This window comes from Manis pentadactyla, chromosome 6 (assembly GCF_030020395.1).
Source record: "Manis pentadactyla isolate mManPen7 chromosome 6, mManPen7.hap1, whole genome shotgun sequence".
Lineage (NCBI taxonomy): Eukaryota > Metazoa > Chordata > Mammalia > Pholidota > Manidae > Manis > Manis pentadactyla.
Genome location: NC_080024.1, coordinates 31,419,672 through 31,442,983, shown reverse-complemented (window position 1 = coordinate 31,442,983; position 23,312 = coordinate 31,419,672). Strand labels below are relative to the sequence as shown.

The 23,312-nt window shown below is 37.7% G+C and overlaps 1 protein-coding gene across 6 annotated transcripts in view; it reads left to right on the top strand.

The window, feature by feature from the left end:
* The window catches only part of PARD3B (par-3 family cell polarity regulator beta), a 985,497-nt gene that overhangs the window by 408,754 nt on the left and 553,431 nt on the right, over positions 1-23,312 (top strand). For all 6 annotated transcript variants that reach the window (XM_057503666.1, XM_036928150.2, XM_057503667.1 and 3 more), the window contains one exon: positions 8,556-8,727. In XM_057503666.1, coding sequence (XP_057359649.1) covers positions 8,556-8,727 — 172 coding nt within the window. The remainder of the gene's footprint in view (positions 1-8,555; positions 8,728-23,312) is intronic.

Sequence of the window (23,312 nt, the reverse complement as noted above, 5' to 3'; positions counted from 1 at the left end):
TGGAAGGTGGTGGCTTTGTCATCATTCTCTTCACAGGTTTATTATCTGAGAGCTGTTGAGTTGTCTTAAAAGCAGAAAGGTTTTTTTTTTTCTTTTAAGAAATAGACTGCTCTATTTGTAGCCAAGTCTTATGAATTAAAATACTTGTCAAAATAATTGAATAGTATGTTTGTTATATTCATGACTTAAAATCACATTTGATTGCTTACTCATTAATCCACAGAATCAAGCAATACACCTTGGATTGCAGTCATTAGTACAAATAAACAGGGTTCCTCCAACAGTCAGCTGGAATGGAGAACACTGTACAGTTGTGTTTGTTTCAAAACTAGGTATGTTAATGTGTAAATTAGTTTTACAATTTCAAAATTGGAAGAAAACCAAATACATAAATGTAGTAAATGTAGTCCACCAGGAAGCAGGGTTGGGACCATAATATACTAAGTGGGTTTTAGATGGAGAAACTGTAAAATGCATTTTTGCCTTGAGCCTCAAGGATGGACAGAATGATTTTTCCCTGTAGGAGTGTACATGGTAATAGAGGTCACCTTTATTCCTGTTTGGAAGGAGAATCAGGACACAGGGAAATGTATCCACGTCAAAGCGTGGACATTCATATAGCAGAGATATTGCTCTTCTTCTTAGATATAGCAGGGGACTTAAATTGCTCAATTACTCCCCTGATATGGTTCCATGTGCCAAAGTACCATACGAGGAGCTTGGAATATAAAATCAGTTGCAGTGGAGTTCTCTCGTCTGTAAAATGGGGATAATAGTGCTTTCCTCATAGTGTTTCTTATAAATATGAAATAAAACAATATATATAAAAACTTAGAACAGCACCTAGCATGTAATAAGGGCTATGTAAGTATTTGTTAAATATATGTATTTTAATGATATGACCCATGGTGTCATATCATTTTACTTTTACATATATTTACAGTTCATTTATAGACAGAAGACAATCAGGTATTTTTGTGCCATGTGACAGGCAATGACAGAATCATGGATGCAGAATTGTCTTAACACCAAAGAGCCTGGTGGTGGGCTTCATGTGGAAGATTTGAACTTCATTTTGAGAGCCATAGGAATAGATAATGAAGAATTTTAAGCTGGAGCAAGATCATGCCAGATCCAAATGATAGAAAGACCACTTCAGCAGTAGTGTTGTGGGTAAATGTCAGAGGGCCGGACCAGAATGCAGGAGCAAACTGAGGCTCTGCGTTGGAGATGTGAGGGTCTGAGCTGAGGCAATGCTGTGTTTTATTGTAATGGAGTAATCACTGCAGAGAGAAATCAACCTTGGATTCCAGCAAGCGACTGACATACCTCTGGATAGCTGCGGTGGCACTGGGCCTTGGCTAAGAGATTGCAAAAGGTACCTTCGTGAGGCAGTACAGCTTTGGTTTGGTTAGAGAATAGAATCTGTAGGGAAGTAGGGAGAATAAAACTGAGCCAGCGAAATAACAGTCAATGTGGATGTTACAACACTGTGAAAGTGTATATGCTGTGTAATTTATAAAACATTTTCCCATATGCTGTTTTATGCATCCTAGTGTCAGATGCACTTGCTTCAAAAAGAATATTCTTTCAAAAATAAGGTTAGATGTGTGTGATTTAGATAAGAAAAACTTGAAGAAAAAGCCTGTGTGTGTGTGTGTCTCCAATCATTTTAAAACATCCCTTCTTGTATCTTCATTCCGAATAATGTACACTCTCCCAACACCTTAAAGCCCTAGGGACTGGATAAAACTGAGGAACCATCTAGTGATATACTGGGTAAATGGCAGGGCAAGCCACCCAGTGGGTTGGGATCATCTTTGAGAATTTCCCAGCCAATTTAACCCAATTATCACAGATATATTGAGTTTTTATGATTTCCTACATTGTGTTATCCTGACCACACTTGAAACTTCTCCTGGCACGTATACCTGTTTGCTGTTTCCATGGCTGCCTCCAGCGTCCCCCAGGATTAGGGCTTGGTGGCTGCCACCTGACCTCCGTGGGACCCTTTGCCCAACCGCTGCTGCGGTGAAGGGCACAGAGGAAAAGGTTCCTCAGGTTTCCCCTGTGTATATTAGATATGAGCTGTAAATGTGTTTCATAAGCAGTGGGCTCTTGTTACTAAGGAAAGTAAAGAATGAAGCAAGAACAGACTCAAGGTTCTCAAACTGCAGTCAGAGGCAAAATATGATTCAGTATAAAATGCGCTTAATGTATTGTTGGCTTCTTAGTAACTTACTACATAATTAAAGGAGGCAAATGTATTTTTGGGTGAAATATGGGTGGTTTTTTAATAGGCATATTTTTTGTTATGATGGGGCGATTTAGGCAGCTGCCTCTTTAAAAATTGGTAAGGGTAAATAGGGTTCTTAGTAGAGTTGAGTAAATCATGTTATTTTCTTTAGAATGTGTCTTAAAGCTGTAAAGTTTGTAAAGGCCCCTATTATGGATTTTCAGTTTGGAGAGGAAATGAAAATTAGTTTTATCTCATTTACTGAATGTCGATTGAACTTTCTGAGAATCAGAGGTGTTATATACTTGCTCTGAGGATGCTAGATCTGATGCGAACATCTGATGAAGATGTTAATGTGAGCACGCTAATTTTAAAAATCTGGATTAAATGCTTTTAGCTAGCTGTCAAAATCCTATGAAGGAAGAGAACCTATTTTCAAACCTTTGTTTAAAGTGGCATAAAATTAACTCACACAGCCGATTGTTATTTAGTTACAAGGAGATGCATACATTTAAATGAAATTTTGCAGTGTTTCACTCTCTTCCCAAAGGTGATAATATGTTTTCCTATACTTGTGAAATTGTTGTAATTTCACAGTCTTATTTAGATTTAATTGTGTTTATTAAGATTTGAGACAAATGATTCCAATTTTATTTTGTAGGATACTGTTTTTTTTTCTTCTTTCATTTTACTTGGTATTTGTTGATAATATGGAATATGTATGAAACAGCAAAAAATAGCAATATGTCTTTAAATTCAGCAGCTTACCCCAAACAACTTAATATGGCAAATAAGCTTTTCTTCATACATTGGTTCACTTGACATGTAATTAAAATTAAGCCACATATTCTTAGTGTAATTGCTAATACAAAAAATAGTTTTTATAAATACAGTATTCTGTGTTCTAAGAACATTCAGATCATTCTTTTTAGTCCCTAGTAAACTAAAGATAATAGCGTCAGATTATAAAAACTCAGGCTATAAAAGTGACAGTATGCTGTAGGTTGACAACAGAGCAAAAACATCATGAATATTGAGGGACTCTGCAATAAATGCACTTCATGGCATTTATTATTAAAATATTTACTCCTCTGCACAGAAACTAAAGGCATTGGTATATTGCTTTGAGTTATGGTAGAAACATAGCAGACAGCACACACCATGTATTGCTGGGTGGAAGAGAATACTGCATGTCTAAGGTTGTGTGTTCTCGAGTGAAGACCAAGAAAAAAAAAAAAACAAAAATTGCCTATTTGATGTGTTTGATCTTGGTACTTTCTCTGTTCCTCTGTCAATCCTGTGATGAAGAGATTAAAGAGAAGCAACAAAGTAAAAGCAGAATAGGGATAAACAAGTCAAGTGGGACTCAGTCTGGAAGGCAGGGAATGTTAGCTATGGTAGGAAAGGGAATTATTTAACCTTACATTGTGTACCAGGCTCTGTGCTCACCATTTAGGCACATCAGGGATATCATCAAGGCAATTAATATTCAACCCCCTCCACTCACCCCCTGACACACACACATACACCTTGGCTAGTGATATCGATCGTATAGCCTTATTATGTGAGTACAAAAACAGGTCTGAGTCTTTGAAGAGATACTGATGGTGTTAAATTGCAGAGAACACATGGCTCTTTTGATCAAGTCTGTTATTCAGGTTTCATGGATGTTGTAAATTATCCAAAGTTGTTTTATTTCTTTTGATCTTTGAATTTTGTTGTTGTTGACTTTTCCATTACTTTGACCTTTTCAAGGTAAGTATGAGAGAAAGATGGAAATATTCTCTTAAATAAGGTTTATGGATATTTTTTTTCTAGGAAAATCCTAGTTTCAGATATTCCTTCCAGATGCCCTCTGGAGGAGGCATGGGAACGCAGGGAATCCTTGAAGTTACCAAAACTAGTGCCTTATCTTTGAATTGGGAACATCATCAGCATTGACAGCTGAGGCCTCGTTATTGAAACTAATTTGTATTTACCACATTCATTTGTTTATTTTCATGTGCTTTCCTAAGTCCTATTTAGGAAGTAAGTGTGTTTGTTCCTGAGAAACAACTTCACCTTGAGCTCTCAAATAGAGGTATAAGACACATGAACATTGTATGCCTTCCTGGTGCCTCAATTATGTTGTCAATTAAAGAGAAAATATTTTCGTATTAAAACAAGCACAGAAAACTGATAGAGTGTAAAATGTAAAGTTTATATCAATCTGTCAAAGTTAGGCACATCAAGTTTGAGCTTGTGACATGCCAGTTGAAGCTATCTGTGCCTACGCTACCCTGGAGGTTTATTCACATTTGTTCTTAAGTACACATTTGTACTTTGGGGGACACACCTAGAAGCTTCCCACCAGGTACATCAAAGTGACATATTGGAAGCAAGGAGGCAAGGGAGTGCCTGGGGCCAGACCGCGAGCCCTGTCCATCTCCTCCACCGTGTCCGCCATCTGCCCCTCGTTCAACTCTTCCACTCCTTCAGAGACCTAATAAGCAGATTCTCCCTTTCAAAAATGAGCCTGGAAAGGAAAGAGAAAACATATTATTTCCATTTAGGAGCATGATGTGGCGGAACCAATTTCCCCCACTGCCAGTAGAAATGAGGAATTTCTCCCCCATAATAGCAAAACCCAAAATAATCATGATGATGATGACATTTTGAACATCTTATGGATATATATGTTGGTTGTTTATACTCATTGATTTCTTAAAATTTTAATTTGAATGTTTATTCTAAAAGCATGAAAAAATGGGTCTCTTTTATTTTGTTGCTATGTTATGTTTTAGTATCTATTTTTGCCTCATTTCACACATTATCCCAACAAATATACGTTGGGTGCTACCATGTCATATTCACTGTTCTAGGAAATGGGGATATAGCAAACAACAAAATAGGCTTAATTCACTATCTTAGAGCTTTTATTCTAGTACACTGGGGAGGCAGGCAATTGATAAGACAAATATAAAAAAATGTATAGCGTGAAGAGGGGAATAAATGCTATAAAGAAAGATGAAGGAAGGGAGCTGAGGAAGTGGTGGGAATCTTGTGATTTTGTAGTATGGCCAGTGAAAGCCTGGTATTTGAATAAAGATATGAAGGGTAGAAGAACAAGCCATAGGGCATCTGGTGGAAGAGAGTCAGGCAGAGAGAACAGCAAATGCAAAGGCACTGAGGCGAGGACAAAGAAGAGAGCACAGCTCGATGGAACCCTGAGAACAAGGGAGAGCAGAGTCAGAGCATGCGGTCAGAAATGGACTTGGAGCCCATGATTGTGTAGGCCTGTTGCAAGGTTGTGCACTTCATTCTAAGTGAGAAGGGAAGGCATTACAGGGTTCTGATCAGAGGAGAGATGTGACCCACTGTATGATTTAGTAAGATCGCTGTGGCTGCTGTGTTAGGAATGGATTGAAAAGGAACATGGGTGGAAACAAGGAGGCCGGCCAGGAAACTGGCAGTAACCGGAACACATGTGGCTGGGTCCAAAATGAAGAGCAGAGGGATGAGAAGTGCTGAAATTCTGATTATATGTTGAGATTTGTTGACAAATTTGGATGTGTGGGGTATATAAGAGACAGAGGAGTAAAGGGAGGGACGGACAGGGAAAGAGGTATCAAGGATTAATACAAGGTTTTGTCCTGAGTGCCTGGATGGATGGATTGTCATTAATTGGGATGTAAAATGACTATGGATAAAGCTTTGGAAGCTAAGTTTTTCAGTTTTTGATGGGTTAGGCAATTGACCATGTGAGCCTACTGTTGAGGAAGAAACTTTGGGTTGGAGATGCAGATTTGGAATTTATCAGCATATCTTTTTCCATCTATGCCATGAAACAAATGAGATGGGCAAACAAATTGAGATATATTCTCTTTGATGTTTTTAATATGAGGAAGAAAAAATAAAAGGAAAATTTATGGAGAGCCGAAAAAGTTGAAGATAAATCCAAGAGAGTATGGTGTTCGGGAAGGCGAGGGAAGAATGTGATTTAAAGAGGAGGCAGTGGTCAGCTGTGTGATCATTACAGTGACTCCGGATTGGCAATCTGAAGATTGTTTTTGACCTTGATGAAAGCAGTTTCAGTGGAACAGAGGGGTGAGAGCCGACTAGCATGGTCTCAGTAAAGAATAAGAGAGATTGGAAGCTGCTCTGTGGTCAGCACTTTCAAATTTTGTTTGAGAGGGGAGGTGAGAAACAGGTGGTATCCACAGAGGTAAATGAGTCCTGAGAAGGTTGTTTTTGCTTTCATTCTGGGTGGGAGAATGAAGAGCACATTTGTAGAATGACCTTCTTGTGTGTATTGCGGGATGAGATGCCTGAATACTGATAGGGCTCTGTGAGGACAGTAGTATTGATTGGAAGTAAAGGCTGTATGAACAGCTCATTTGGATTATGGGGTCTTTGGGAAATGTCACTGCTGTGCCGCATGACACGAGAACGTTGGCATCACAGAAAGAGAACAGAAGGGGCCACAGGGATGCGTAGGGCAGCAGAAGAGGAAAGCATCCAGATGAAATATTGCTGATTTGCATTTTGCAGAGTTTAGGCTACCGCAGTCCCTAACATGTTTGTGAAAAATCTTTCACATGCCACAGAAGTTTAGCACAGATGACACCTCAACAGCAACAAAAATTTAAAAAACTCCTTCTTTCATGTCCAGCTCATCTCTGTGGGAAAGGTGATTTTGATTGGGTTTAAAGGCAGGGAGGGGAGGCCATTTTCATGCACTGGACACTTTGGAAAACAGCATGCCTTCTGTTGAGGGACGGAAACAGAGCTTCGTGTTAATTAAGGCATCTCTGTAACACTGTCTATTGGGAACTATTCTGTTCGTTTCCTTCACAGCTATGTTGACTGGTGTAAGTCCAAGGGATGCCAAGTCTAAGGAGACTAAACACCAGCTCCTTTAAACCTAATTATACCCATCTTGATCTCAATTTTATTTCAGTGAGAACTATATTTGTTGTTGATATAAAATGTTTAATTGTCCACTTCCACATCATTTTTCAAAAAATAAGAGCAAAATAGAACGAAACATTCCATAAAGGTGTAAACACTGCTGTTTAAACAGGGAGGGCAGCCCCACTGAAACTGGACTTGTGGCCAGCAGACGGCACCATCGGAAAAGTTCCCAAGCTTCTCTCATCAGCTGAGTGGAGAAGGCCAACGCAAGCATACCCCCAACCCAATAAAGCACAGTGTATGCAAATTTGAAAGCTGCCAGTAACTCTTCAGACATTTTTCATTCATCAATAATAAAACAAACCTACTTATGATTCAGACATTTCTTTAGGAATGGCACTCAAAGCCCCATTCATAGGGGATCCTTGCTGGCAATAGTATTACTAACACAAATGCAGGGGTAACCAATCAAAACATCATAAATTCCAAGTTCTGTCTTCCAAGAAGTGAATACAAGTAGGGATATGCAAATTGGCTATTCAAAAATAATGTCCGTAATTGACTACTCATTTCCAGTATAGAGATTCTTTAATTGGAAAATCCAACAATCCTCTTACCACAGGAAAGAAATGCTACTCCCAAGGCATTATTTTTAATTCCTGAAATTGAGCACATACATTTTCTATTTTTAATTGGTAGCACTGATTTGAGAGCAGACTTAAATGAACTAATGAAAGATTATTCTAGTATAAAAATAATCAGTAGGACTACATCTTTCTAATCATTTGGCCAAAGTGGAGAGCTTAACACTTAAAATCCTGAAAAGGAAAATAAAATCGGTTTTTTAAATGTGGTGGAAATATTATTTTCATCATTATTTCTGTGACATTATTATAAAAAAGGCATGCATAAGACTGGGTCATCCATGTGTACAAGATAAATGCATTGTATGCAAAATACACATTTACTTATTTATTATGGTTGTGTCTTAAAGGACAGATAGAATTATGGGTTTTATAATGTGTTCAGCCCTCTGAGATTGGAATTCCCTCTTCCAGAATGTAAGGCTCCTCTTTGACTTCTACGTATTCAACTTTTGTTTTGGCAACACTCTTAAAAGAGGTAACTGAAGTCCTTTTAATTAGCAAAGTTGGCAAGTGGAAAGGCAGCCATTTCATTCCTTCAAGAGAGTTAACCAAAACTGGCCCTCTCTTTCAGGAAGAGGTAGACAAACTGTGAATGCCTGGTCATGATGCTTTCAGACATAACATCGAGTTAGTAGTTGTAGTACAGTAACATTAAAGTTCTAATTTTTCAGAGGCCATTTTCTTTAAAAGCAAAAAAATAAGTCACAGTCAGCTAGGTACAGTGTTCATGTGATATGCATGTCATGCAAAGTAATTAGTGTTGTTGGATTTGTTTGTAGCTGATTGCTGTTTTTGATGAACAAGAACCACTCCACAAGGTTGAGAGCCCCAGCGGAAACCCTGCAGGTCGGCAGAGCCCAGACACTTTTGAGACGGAAGTGGCTGCCCAGTTGGCTGCATTTAAACCCATTGGTGGGGATATTGAAGTAACCTCTTCTGCTCTGAGATTTGGTATGTGTATTTTTAATGTAACATTTTTCATCTAGTGAAAATACAGCATCTTGTTGATTGTCAGTTCCTTCTACTTTATGACTTCCCTGTTGCTCTCTTACTTTAAAAAATGGTTTATTTTTTTCCGAAGTTATTATTATTTTTGTATGGAGCACTTTGTAGCTGCTGATGCTCAGGCAAGTGTATGCAGTGTTTTCTTGAATTGCAGGTGAATCAGAATTGTGTGCCCTTGAAGTAACATGTGGGAGGAGTTGGGCTGCAAGTGAGGAGGCTCATCTGTGGCCCACGAGGATCACTTAGAAAAAAATAGAAAATGTCCCTGAAAAAAAGTCATTTGGAAAAAGCTAAGGGTTGTCAAGGAATCCAGCCTAGAAATAAAGGTCACTTTCTGTTTTAAACATCTCTTTTTCTCCTGAAAACTATGTATCTCAGAGTTTGGAGAAAACATTTTGAAGTTAGTTTCTTAATTCTGTCCTACTGAATTATTCAAACAAGAACACCTCACCCAGTAATTTTGCTCAGAGTTCTTTTTTGTTATATTTGGTTGGAAGGTGTTGGTGGAAAGAAAAAATAAACATTCTTCTAAAGTTTCAGTGAATTCACAACTCCAAGAGAAATAGTATGTCAGTTTTTGGTCATACCTCTTAGAGATAAATTTTAGTAAGTTTAGCAACACAAAGTTTTTGAAAATCCACTGAATCTTAGTATTTAAAACAATTATTTTTTATTCCTATTGAGTGTACACATGCGTTTGAGACAGCTCTAAGCTACTGCTATAGATAGGTTAATTCTCAAGCCAGGACAGACTTTTTTTTCCCACTTTGCAAAGGGATCTTTTTCTTTTTAAAACAAAGCATATTCTTAAAATCGTTAAAAAATAGTAGATTTTTCCCTTTTGAAACTATATGTATAATGTACAACTTATTTTACATGCCACAATACTGACTACCCCTGTTTTTTTTAAACTAATTTCTGGGAAGCATCTGGGGTGCCCCTTTTGTAATAAGCCAATTGGAAATTAATGACCTATAGTCTCCGTGATTTTCCTCTATCTTTTGGAAACCCTATTAGGGAGGCAGTCTGCTGGAATGCAGATACTGGAGGGCTTTGTGGCAGCTTCTCTTCATATAGAGTAAGGTTTGTGGCTTCGGCAGCCTCACAGTCCTATCACTCATTTGCATAATGGATGCCATTTTATCTATTATGTAAATGATATCGGAGGAAATTAGGCAATAAGGGAACACGAAAGGAGAAAATTACGCATGCTTGTTTTAATATTCTATGTATAAGCAAGAATGGTCTTCAAAAGGCTGAACCTCAGCATACCTCTGTGCCTGGGAATTTTTCACCTTTTATGAGCTTTCTCAGGGGAAAAAAAAGTTGGTTTTTCTTCAGTTTTTCCGTTTATTTTGTTGAACCATCTGAGAAATCTGTTGAATGCAGGGAGAAAAATAAGCTGAGCTTCCTCTTCTCTGAGAGTGGACCTTGTACTTCTTCACTACTCATTTTTAGTAAGAGAAAACCCTTGACCCTTGAACAACTCAGGTTTGAACTGCACAGGTCCACTTATATGCAGATTTTTTTTCATTATGTATATTGCAACACTTTTTGGAGATTTGGGACAATGTGGAAAAACATTTTCTTTAATTTATTGTAAGAATACAGTACTTAATACATGTAACCTGAAATATGTGTTAATGGACTACATTATCAGTAAGGCTTCCAGTTAACAGTTGGCTCTTAGTAGTTGAGTTCTTGGGAAGTCAAGTTAGATGCAGATTTTTGACTGTGCACAGCGGGTGGGTAGGTTGGTGCCCCAACCCCTGTGTTGTCAAGGGTCACAGGTATTTGTTAATGGGGGCTGTACTCCAGGCACTGACCTCAAGATGGTGTTCTAAATCCTTTTCTCATAACAGCTCATTTAAGCCTCATAATACTTAGTTGGACTCTATTATTCCCCTCTTTTAAGAGATGAGGAAACAGGCACAGAGTGGGTAGGTAATTTATACAAAATCACATAGCTGCTAGGTGGCGAAACCGTGGTTTGAATGCTTGCTGGCTCCAGGGTCAGGAATAATTTTCCTGTACTCCTCTCAAATGCTATTTCTAAGAGAATAAGTCAGTGTGATTTTCCTGGGATTATACTGTGAATATATATCAAAACCCTGAAAATGTTTAAGTCCTTGGCTTCAAATTCCATTTCACCCAGTACAGTAGATTAATGATTAAATTAAAATTAGATAACCTTTGCTATTAGGTGGTCAGCGTGGCCTTCCAGCCATTTGGTCTGAGACCGTGGCACCATCTCGAGTTCCTGTGCATGACCCTGCAGCAGGGCAGAGCGGCACCATCAATCAGACTACTGCAGAGCCCTCGAAGTGACCTCCCTCTTTACTGCGCCTGCGTTTTCCAATCCCTCCTTCTGCCAGAGCTGCCTTTCGAAATCACAAATCTGATTATATAACTCCCCTGCTTAACAACTTCCACTGGCTTCCTATTGCACAGAGAACCATGTCCAAACTTGTTAGCAAGCTGATGCAGATGGCTCCTCAGAATTAGCTGGAGGAATTTGGGCAGTGAGGAGTGATGAAAAAAATCATCCCTTATCTACCCTCATGGTTCCATCAGGTTGACAACTTTTCATTTCTGGAACTTTAAAAGTAAAGGAAAACCATATTTATCAAGTTTCTTAAGAGAAGTTAAAGAAGGAAGCAGCACAACCAGCTTTGGTTTCTGCCCATTCCGGTTTCCTTTTGTTGCCCCCAGGGCCGGCTGTGGTCAATGTTGGGCACGTGTCATCTTATGATGGAGGGATACGCATGGCAGCAGATGATGTTCATGGTGGTTCGGGAGCAGCCTGGTTGTGCTGCCAGCCCCACCTCTGAGATCCTGCTCAGATGAGTCATGGGAGAGGCAGTTAGAGGAGGAGAAGCATTTGTGTCCCAGCGATCCTTCAGAACAAAGTGCATGTGAAATGCCAAACACTGTCTCCAGCCCATCTCTGCTCCCCGCTTGGCTCCTGGAGGCCATCGGGACGGGTTCCAGTTCACATGGGGGGCTTATTTGCCCAGGCTGGAACAGCAGAAGCAGAGCTTATTCCCACGGGTTTTCAAATTCTTAAGACCCCTTCAAGAAGATAAGGCATTTAATCGTAATCAGCGCACATGCTTACCTCACTTAACAAGACACAACTTAGCAAATATTAGAAATCAAGACATTTTTATGATTAGGTCACACTAATCACCTACAATTTGTGTTTTTGGAAATCTGAAATAAAAATATACTTAACATTCAGAATGATTTTATCTTTTTCCAACACAAGGTCATCATTAAGAATATTGTTAAAAACCAGCAACATTCCCCACATGCACGTAGAGCTTGGCCCCTCCTGTTCTTTATCTTCCAAGATGAAATATTTATGCACAGAATATGGTAGAGGTTTATATTCACAGGCTTTTCATGATTTGGCTACTTCCTCTTTTTCTACCTTTATTATGAGTCACTCTTCTACAGTCACCTTAACCTGTAGCCACCAGGAGCCTCCTGACATTCCCCAAATTTGCTACTTTCTTTCAAACCTCTGTGTCTTGGTGGGTACTGTTCCCTTCCCCTGGCTCATCCTTTGCCTGTTTTCTACTTGGTGAACTTGTATGTACCTTTTAAGCTGAAGCTCAGATATGACCTTGTTTTTTGAGGCCTTATGCAGATCTTTGAGATAGTACAGTAGGTGTACAATGAATATATATCCTAATTCTTCATTCAACCATGAAGGTTACAAAGATGAACTGAAGAAATCTTCTACAGACCTAAAGGGGTTCATAGGCTTATACCAGTGTATATATTTTTAATTTATAAAAGGAGTTTTAAATCTAGTGGGTAACCAAATAATTCCAACTTCATTTGTCTACATTATTTCCTACCATTTATTTTATAATGGACTTTCTAGTGTAATGCCACATGACTAGGTCCTGACTCAGCCCTAACTAGCAAATCATTCTAACATGTTAAGATTCTGTTTCTGAAATGGGTCAATGTTTTTTTATGGCATAGCCCAGATATTGCTAACCTAACAGTCTATTAAAAAGAAGAGACATGGTAGAACAAAATGCCAGGTGGATTAGCAAGGAATCTAATTCAGAGTCCATTTGGACTTTAAAATCACCTACTTTAGGAATATTCCAAGTCTTCTTTGTGGAAACCCTTTGGTACTTTTTCACATGTTTTGAGATTTCAACAAATGTTTGTTTCTAGTTAATTTAATAACATATATTGAGCCCTTAAGTTCTAGATGCTATTCTAATTTATTCATGTTCACTCTTTGAACAAATAGGATTGGCTATGCTAGCAGCAAAGAAAGGAATGCAGAAGGTTATGAGCAGGCAGCAATCCTATTGCTTTTTAGAAGTCCTACAGCAAAGAAACCTACCTCCACCCAAAAGAACTGTTGACACCCCATAGAACAACTTCTGTAAAATGCTGGTCTCGAGTTAGACCATAGTTCCATAGAATTTCATAATTAGCAGTTTTCTAGACAATTGACATAATTATATGGCAAATAAAAGCTTAGATTCAGTGTGTGCTCTAATGTCAAATAACTGGTTGGTTAAAGACCTATAATTGGAACCTGTAAATCTCTTACCTTCTAATACAGTGCTCTTTCAACTACATGACATTTTTTGGATTAATTGTAGATTTCAATTACCCAGGTCTTTTAATACTATATGTGATAAAATAGTACCTCATATCCTTTTAGAATTGAGATAGAGTGTAAATTAATAAATATATATGATGAATAGCTATAAATCAAAAGCTAATAAGGGAATAAAGACCAGAAAATTAGATGGAGAAAAGTTCTGTAAAATCCTTCTGTAAGTTTCAGAAATGAATTTGCTCCTGTCTCCTTCCTCTCATGTGTGTGTGGTGCCTGCATGTGTATATGTCAGGGTGGGGGGGAAACTGCACAAAACCAATATACTAATGGGATACCTAGGTAATTTTTTTTATATTGTGAATATTGTACTGCTTTTTGACATTTCAAGTATCCATCTACAGGGCTTTCTGTAAATAAGACAAATTACTAAGGTCAGTTATTTTGAAGTTTGGAAGAATAAAAGTCTTTTAGCTTTCCCCTAACTAGTCTCTATGCTGTCTTATGATCATTCACTGGCCTTGCCCAAAAGACCTCATGAGACCAAAGCCCAAGCTTGGCCCAAACCTTGTCCCTTAAGAATCAGTGATACGGAGCTGGTCCCTGACCCTACAAGATTTGATCTAGCTGTGAGCCCAGAGAAGTCATTGAACCTGTGTCTATTAGGACCACATTTTTCCAATCAATAAGTAAGTAAATAAATAAATTTGGATACAGATGGCCTTCCTGGAATTGCATATTCTGAACTGAGACCTTCTAGGTCATTCCCTGATGTGTCTCTACTATATCTCCCTGGGCCACAGTTTTCTCATCTATAAAACAAGCCTTTCTTACTCTAATGGGCTGTGACTGTCTCAGAAGAATTTCATTAATACTAAGCTGAATTTGAATCTGACTCCCTGGCCCTGTCAATTTCCATCCCATGGCCCCAGTTAATTAGTAATTTTATTTTAGGCCTTTAGATAATTATTCTTAGTACTTTTTGAGGTGTGCTATTTTGGGTTCAAGCTTCCATAAGAAAATATTTCTTTAGTTGTGATTATTGTAGCAATGTAACCTAAACAGTGTGTCAGGATAAAAAATACTTTAAACTTGGTTGTCGCCAGTCTTGTGAGCTGTATTACCCATATACAAAGCAATCTGATTAAAGCTAGAAGTTGAAATGGTTTGAGCTTTATTCTCCTCTTGTGTGTTTGAAGATAGCTCACTTTCTGTTTGAAAGTGATTCTTGTTTTTTGAGACTTGAAAGCTGAAAGGTGCCTCAGATTCTTTATTGTTTCCATGTGTGTTTGTGCTTCTTCAAAACTGAAATGGAAATTATGATTGTTTGTCATGATAATTATTTTCAAAACACTGAGTTCTCCTCCCTTTATTTTCATAGTTCTCAGAAAATATTGTATAGCTGTAGAATAGTGTTCAAAACTGTAACCACTTTCTATCTGATTTTAACTAATGTATTGCATAAGGGAAACACATGGGAACATTTGTCTGAATTTTTAAGGAAATCAGATCCCTTTATGGGACTGATCTTAAGGAAAAAATAAAGAAGGAGGAAGTTTAGTCCTTTAATTAGGCTGCAATGTGTAAGTAGCTGCCGTGCCCATAATGGGAGTTTAAGTGTTGGCATCTGATCCTAGACAAACACAGTCACACCACACACAGAGCAGAGCTAGTGCTTCGGCCAGAGCCTTTGAATCTGACCACAAAGCATGTAAGAATGTGGAGGGCTCCTTGTTGCTGGAAGTTCTCTGCTGTGGGCTATGAAACCCAAAGTTGAAATTACCAGGGAACCGAGGTCATTTGCTTGGACGAATCCATAAGTCATAATTTGGTCACTGAGTTTCATCCTATTTGTTTCATCTTAGGGCTGATTATTCAAAAATTAACAGCTATAGAATAGCTTTTCTTTCTTTTCGTTTTTCTTCCCTGGGAGCCTGATATTTTTCTCTCATGCAGACTTAGATGAATGATGTTGTAATTAGCTATGGTAACCTTGCCAGGCTGGCATCAATCAGTCATAGCCATACAGTCAACAAAGCGTGTGCATGCTTTCTGGCATGACAGCAACTAAATCAGGGCTAAGGAGGTCACAGCATTTCTGAGCCATTCTTCTTTGGCTATTGTTGTTTTGGTTTTTATTTTAGTTTGTTTTCAGAGTAGGGAAAATTGCCTGAGGGGAAAAAAAGGTTATACTTTGAATATTTAAAATTTTTCAAATACCCTGGAAGAGGGCCTGAGGTATGTGGTTAAATGAAAGAATAAAAATCAATACCTAAAGACAAGCAACGCCTAGCAAATATTAAAAGGTAATTACCACACAAGAGTAATTTTTGTTTGTGTTAGTGAAGTACAAATGCGAATGATAATTCAAATATGAAATTTTCAATATATGTGGCATTAGCTCTCCTCTGAGTAATTGCAAATGAGTAGTTGATATATACATACCTCACTCATAGACAGGCAATCAGTTTGTAACGTTTTATAAAAAACATGATGAGTTTTGCTTAAAAATATTTGATATTCTTATTAATGTTTTTTAAAGGAGATATCTTTTACTAAGTTATAGAATGTTAAGCAGGAAAAATAAACAATTACCATTACCCTAACAGAACTATTTTCATTTTTCTATTTTCTATCCAGGTCATCTTTGTATTTTAGTCTTAATTTTCTTATTTCACCATCTGCTCCAGTTCTCCTTTTGTCTCTTTTCTTTAATTTTCTGTAATATATCTAATGGCCAAATTTAGTACTTAAATTGATACTAAGTTGGTTGTATTCTAAGAGAGAAATATCAAAGAGAATTTGCCGTTAGCCACTTGCCAAAAAATGTAAGAGAGTATATAAAAACCAAGCTTTCATTCTTGTTCCTTTCCAGCTGTATTTTCTGAGTTGATTATATGACCTCAAAAAATAAAAAATAAATAAAACAAACAAAAAAAACCCACTGAGTTCACCATCTCCCCTTTGGCCTCTTGCTGATGCTTGACCCACACTGAGACACAGTCTGCAGATCCTCTCATAAACAAACGGAATGAAAGGTCACCTTCCTGCTGCTTGCTTGATATTAGACCCCTGGGTTTTCAAGCCTCTCTTGCAGATTGCTTTTAATAGTAAGTCCAGTGAAGCCATGTTTGCCAAAGCCTAGTCCCTGAGTAGTGAAAGTATTTTCAGCCATGCTGTCATATTCAGCCCCTTGTGGTTCCCTGGACCACTGATAAAATGATTTGTAGTTTGTCCTTTTAATAAAAGAAAGGGAAGGACCCCCACCCCACCCCAGCACACCCACGGTCTCCTGCCTTCTCCATCTTCCTTTCTTGTCACCAGTCCTCACCCGTCTAAAGAGAGCCAAAGGGGAACCAAGCAGAGTGGCCCTCCCTTGTCTAAATGTAGGTGCTGGTTTTCCAAACCTCACAGACTTTCACGTGTCTATTTCAAAATGCTTTTGAATTACTTATCTGTATTGAAATTTCCTTAATGACATGACTCAAATTTTTATGCATGTAAATCTTTGTGGCCATAAAATAGATTACATTTCTCATAAATCCCTAATCAGACCTAAACAAATTATTTATAGTAATGATGTTGATTTTCTTTTGCCAGCTTGAAATTCAGGGATCTTGCTAACAATTCAATGCATGGTAAAGTCTCTTTTGCACTAACAACTTAGAAATAAAAGATTTAGCCTTTGAGATTTCTTTTCTGTGTGTGTGTGTGTGTGTGTGTGTGTGTGTGTGCATGATTTTTTTTTCTTTCTGCCCAGATGGGCAAGGGAAAAAAAAAACACTAATTTAATTATTTACAGAAGATCCATCTTAAGGACAAGTCACTCAGAGTTGGACACGCTTTTATGACTGGTTCAGGATTTTCTCATTTGCTTTATCTGATAAAGCCATATGATGAATTATGCCCCAATATACATACACTTGGTAATTTCCTTGCTCTGTATCCAATTTGAAATTTTACTAAGATCTTGATTTGGTCCAATGAAAGTAAGAAATACTGAAACAGCTTGATCTGTTCATTCTCACATTCTAAGGTGATAAGGAAAGGTGATAGCCTCTGCTTAGCAGTTGCCATAAGAAAAGTTCACTCTCTTTTGTGTTTACCCTTTTTTTCAATGTTTGCCAGATAAAAGAAGACAACCTCCCAGATATTACCACCACACCTGTCAATATATCATTAAACAGTGCACCCATCACATGGTACACAGGAAAGGGCACTCATTTTTTTTTCCCTGGGTTTAATGGGTAAATCTTGATAGCTGTAGAAAAATACAGGTAACCCTCTAAAAATACCAGAAAAATTCTGATTACTATTCTGTATGAATATGAAATTCTGAAAAACACCTCAAACTCCTTTACAGATGGAAGAAATTTGGGCTTCATTATTTTTTTTTCTGTTTGCCAATTTAAAGGGAATTATGTGGTCCATCTTGCTTATTTTCTCTTTGTTTATATGGAAGACTTGGCTTTGATTACTTCTTGCATGTATGTGGAATATGGCATGATCAAGGAAAGTTAGTGAGTAGGCTTTTTGCCTTAGCACAACCTATTTAAAATCATACCCTTGCATTTGGTGTTTTAAGATAATATTGAGTAAAAGAAGTCATTACGTCAATGTCCATATTTCTTAAAATTGTTGATAAGAATGGTGTTTCCATATCCCTTTGCACTGTTTCTTCTGAAAAATGGCATGGATAACAGCAAGCTGAATGGCTTTTTGTCATCTGGTTCTGTGTAATTGTGATGATCAATTAAACTCTACTTGTGTTTTTAAAACAAATAGACTTCCTACCCCAGAGATATGAAAGCATGAGGCAAACTTCTTAGTTTAGTCACAGTTCAGGAATAATGTCCTTTGACCTCATGACTTTAGTTTGGTGTTACAGTTAACTGCCCTTACGGCAAGAGTTTGGGATTTACACAACTAATATCTGCTTTTTTTAGATGATTGGGCTTAAGAATGTAGCTGCAGAATCAGTATATCTGATGTCAATGCTACAGAAGATGGTACTGTGCCTGTCACTGACTTCAGTTAATCACTAATTACTTACTGTGGATCCAGTAGATGAAAAGTATTATGCTAGGCTTCCAGAGAAATATAAAATAACACAAGTCATGAACTCATTCCCAAACAGCTTGCAATCTAGTTGACTTAAAATAAATTACTGAGTGAGTCTCTTAACTGCTTAGGTCCCCATTTTTATAATTTATAACTGTTGTTATAATAATACATACAAGAACAAAACTTTACAGTTGAAAAAAATCTTACCTTATAAGTAGATTTAGATGTGCACAAAACCTTCAAGTGTGTGCCATTAGGCATGTGGGATATCATCCCATAGCTTGGTTAACTCTTTTATTTGGGTCTTTGATTGATAGAGAGGTTCGTGGACAAAATATAACTTCAAGTTTAAGCCTACCTGTGATTCTGTGGTTCTCAGTGACTCTCTATTTGGGACAGTGTTAGTTTTATTTCCTATTAGATGGCAAGAAAGAACTAGGATCCTAAGTCTTTCCACAACCACCAACAATATCCTGTGCTGTCTAAGCCAGGGGTCCAAGAACCTAATGAGTTGTTGGATGAATATCTCTCTATCAGTCTATCCATCTTTCTCCCCAAAGAGACTCCAGTCAAATTTCCTCACTTAATTCTAGGTAGTGAAATTGAAGACTGGGTTTCTATCCTGGTGAGTTCAGCAAATGCACTGTTCTGAAGAATTAGTTGTGTCCTAGACGGGAGGATGCCAGCGACCCGCTCAGCTTCTTTTTCACTGAGGATCAATAAATTACTGATTGGACTCCCAAGGATGATCTTTTCTCCAAATCTGTAGGCCATACTTCAGCCTAATTTACTTACATGATACAGAAGGTTTAAGAAAATTCTATTTTCAGTTCTTTTATTCTTCTGATTCAACTCTAGTTGAGTGCCCAAATTGTCTAAACATGATTGTCCTGGGTGTGAATTTCTCTACCTCGTTTTGAGAAGGAGAATCTTGGCCATCTTGGAAGATTTCCTTAGAGAAGTTTAGAGAAGAGTTTTGTGTTTTTTCTCTAGTCATCACCTTCTTCAAAAACTTATTCATAATTTTTCTTTAAAAGAACTTCCTTGATTGTCTTATTGCTTAAAAATAATGTTTAGCATTTGTTTGGTAAGCATCATAAACTTCATACAATATTGTTTTGTCTTTACAAGATGAAAAGTTACATAAGGTTAGGCAAAATTCTTGTCTACATTCATATCTTCTTAAAAACTGGTTCTTATCTCAGCACCCAAAATGTAACCTGAATATATTTGACTTTGTTTCTTTTCTAATAACTTAAAGAAACAAGTAGGCAATGCATTATTTCCAAAAGAAATAAGAGGTGGAAAGAATACAGATTAGATGATATTACATATTTTTAGCAATGTAGTGTAGAAAGTAAGAGCTCAAGCCATGGAGCAGGACTGCACAGGCCACATACGTTTGTGCCCTCCACAAGCTGCTTGTTCTTAGGCAAGTTGTTTAACCTTGCTGTGTGTCAGTGTCCTCATCTATAAAATAGACAATGTTAGCAATGACCTAATGGAGTTGTGAGCATCAAAAGCATTCATATGTATGTAAATATAAAATGCTTGGAAAATGCCTGCCACTATTAATAATAACAAGTGGTAAATAACTATTAGTAATCATTATTATTTTCATTATTAGGTTTATTATTGATCATTTGAAAGAAAATTATAAAATCTCCTTGTGTTTATTTAATTGATATTTTGATCTGGTCCTTTGTCTTCCCTTTTCCCCTCCCACAACATCAAATTCTCTCTTTCATAAATGCAGATTCTGGTCATCTATGTCTTCTTCTATGCCATAAAATTAAATTCATTTTTCCCTTCTTCAGGCTCACAAGATAAACAGTAAAGTGATTTATTGAAACCAAAACAACACCCTGAGACATTAATCAGAATAGTATAATCACTGCAAAGTTTTCAAACAATACCTTTGTGTTTGTTTTTAGAGATGCGTAGAAGGGCAATTGCTTTGATTCTTTTTATCTTAACCCAGGCATTTGCTTTCATGTCCTCATTCTGATTCAGCATACTATTCACTCGAATTTTCTGTTACAGTCATTAAGGGCATGATGTTCATGTTTGACAATACCTTATTCAAGGGAATACAAATTTATTTTTAATATTGTTCCACTCACCCAACTGACCTAGATCATTGTATCAGCCAGGGTGTCAACAGGAAACAGATGTCATGCTCAAAGGTATAACTGAAGATAATTTAATAATGGGATTATTTGTGAAAGTGAGGCACTCAAGTTTTGAAAAGATTGGAGAGCCCTTACCAGCCCAGGCCTGGAAGGGGCAAGGGGAGAACATTCTACCAATCTGGTGAGAGTCACAGATGTAGGAGAGAGGTCCTTAGAGCATCAGAACCTGTGACCTATTGTTGTCCACTCCTGCCATTTTCAAAGGTGGAGCTGGCAGAGAGGGAGCACAGCGTGGGATAAACCTCCTAATATCCCCTCTCCTCCTACCCTTTGATCTGCTGGCCCATCCTAAAGGCCAAACCCCGCAGGTAGCCTGTGTGTGTGCTGAGTTACTGAGTGCAGGTCAGCCTCCCGGGGGCCAGAACAGGGTGTTAGAAGACTGGGGAGCTGGTCTAAATAGCAACATGGAGATCAGACAGCGCAAATACCTAGTCTGCGTGTCCCTGAGGGTGACTTTTAATTTTTTTAATGAGGTGCTGGTATTAATAATTTAAAATTAACAAACTGTTGATTATCTATGTTTGGCATGGAATTTATCTGTTGGAACACAGAAATCATTAAAATGCACTTTTTCTCTCTGGCATTCACAATTCAGTGCAATGGTTCTCATCCTTTCCCTTTTTCTTTCTTTTTTTTTAGTTGAGACATAGCCTGGGGGTATTTTTACATGCAATATGCTGAAATATAGTTCCCACCTTTATATGAAATTCCTCTTTTGCTGATAATAATCCCACCACTTTTATAACTCAGTCAGTAAAGTGTGTCTGCTTTCAGTCCACAAAAAGTAGGTTGAATATCTTCTTATGTTCCTTCCTTCTCTAACTTCCATAGAAATGAGTGTTAAGTGAAAATAATGGTGGGGGTGGGTGGGTAGATTAATAAAAACACTGGAAATGGGAATTAGGAAGAGGAGAAAATGGAAAGTGAATAGAGTCAAATTAACAGATGACTCAGACTTTAGGCTGCACTAGAGTAAAGCCTTCTTTTTGGTATTAAGGGATGACATGCGGTGGAGGCGGACAGCCTGCCTGCCTGCTCCTGAGCACACTTACTAACATGAGACCTGTCAGTGAACATGTTTCAGTGTGTTACCCACCTAATTCAGAGGAGAGGCTGTTCAGGAAAGAACTGTGTATTGGCAAGAAAGAACAAAGCTACTTGTTAGTCTTAAGCAACCAAATACTTCATTCAGAAATACAAAAGGGTGATGTCTACTCACCAGACTTTTAAGGAAAGAACAGCTCAAAAGATGATGCCAGGCTATAGTCAATAAGAGAGCCTTGGAGAAGAACAAAAAAGCTAGAGGAGCTACTTGACTGGATATCAAGATTTATAAAGTTGTATTAGTTGGCTCAGTGTGATTTTGGCACAAGGACAGTTGAATGGCATAGAATAGAACTTTCCAGCAACAGACCCTCACATATACAGTCCTTCATTTTGTCAGCTTTGACACTGCTGTGCAGTGGGGTAGGGATGATGCTCAGTCAAGTCACTGTCTGTATAGAAAAAAAAAAATCTTAATCCTTACCTCACACCATATACAAAAATCAGTGCTAGACAGACTGTAGATCTAAAGATAAAGGACTAACAACAACAACAAAAAGTAACTATGGAAGACAACATACGGGACTTGTATGCGATTTTGAAGTTAGGCTTATTTTCGAAATAGGACATAAAAAATGCAAGCCATAGGAAAATTTCTGACAAATTAGATTATGTTAAATAAAAAACTCTTGTCCCTTAAAAGATACCAAGAGTGAAAGAGAAAAGTTGTAGACTCTGAGACGATACTTGTAATATTTATCTCTGACAGGGCCATACCCAGAATATATAAAGAACTCTGGAAATGCTAAGAGTAAAGCAGGCAACTCAATAGCAGAATAGGAAAGAACTCCTAAGTGGCTGGCAAATATATAAAAAAGTGTTTGACTTCATTAACCTTCACAGAAAGTTACAACAAAATTACATTGTAAACTTGGCAACAAAATAAATAGTGTATTAGTGTATTATTGGTTTATAACCCAAAATATAAAGTAAATATACAAGTCCATACTGATACAAATGATCAATTGAATTAAATAAAGGTGGTGTGGTGGGGAGGAATAAATCTCCCTTATGTATACATAATATATGTAGATAGATACTCCTTCCCCACTGAGTGTGGGCTGGGCTTGGTGACTTATTTCCAAAGAATAGGATATGGAGGAAGTGTACAGTGGTGAAACTTGGTTAGTACTACAACTGACTGATGAAGATTACCATCACCAGGGAGAAATCAGCTGATACTGTATTCCCTGGTATGTTGTGATTAAGCAGAGCAATTCAATTCCGTGGTATTCTTCCACAAACTACACAACCCCAGGCTGATTTTGAGAAAAACATTGGACAGACCCAAGCTGGCAGCACTCTAGCAAATGCCTGACCAACCCTCTTCACATCTGCCGTGATCATGAATAACAAGGAAAGACAGAAACTTCCCCAGACCAGAGGAGACTTAATGACTAAGTACAGTGTGGTGTCCTAAGTTGATCCTGGAACAGAAAAGGATATTTATGTGAAAAGTGGTGAGATCCAAATGAAATCTATGGCTTACTGAACAGTCATGAACCAATAACTTAATTAGTTTTGACATATGTACCATTGTTATTTAAAATGTTAACATAGGAGAAACTGGATACCCT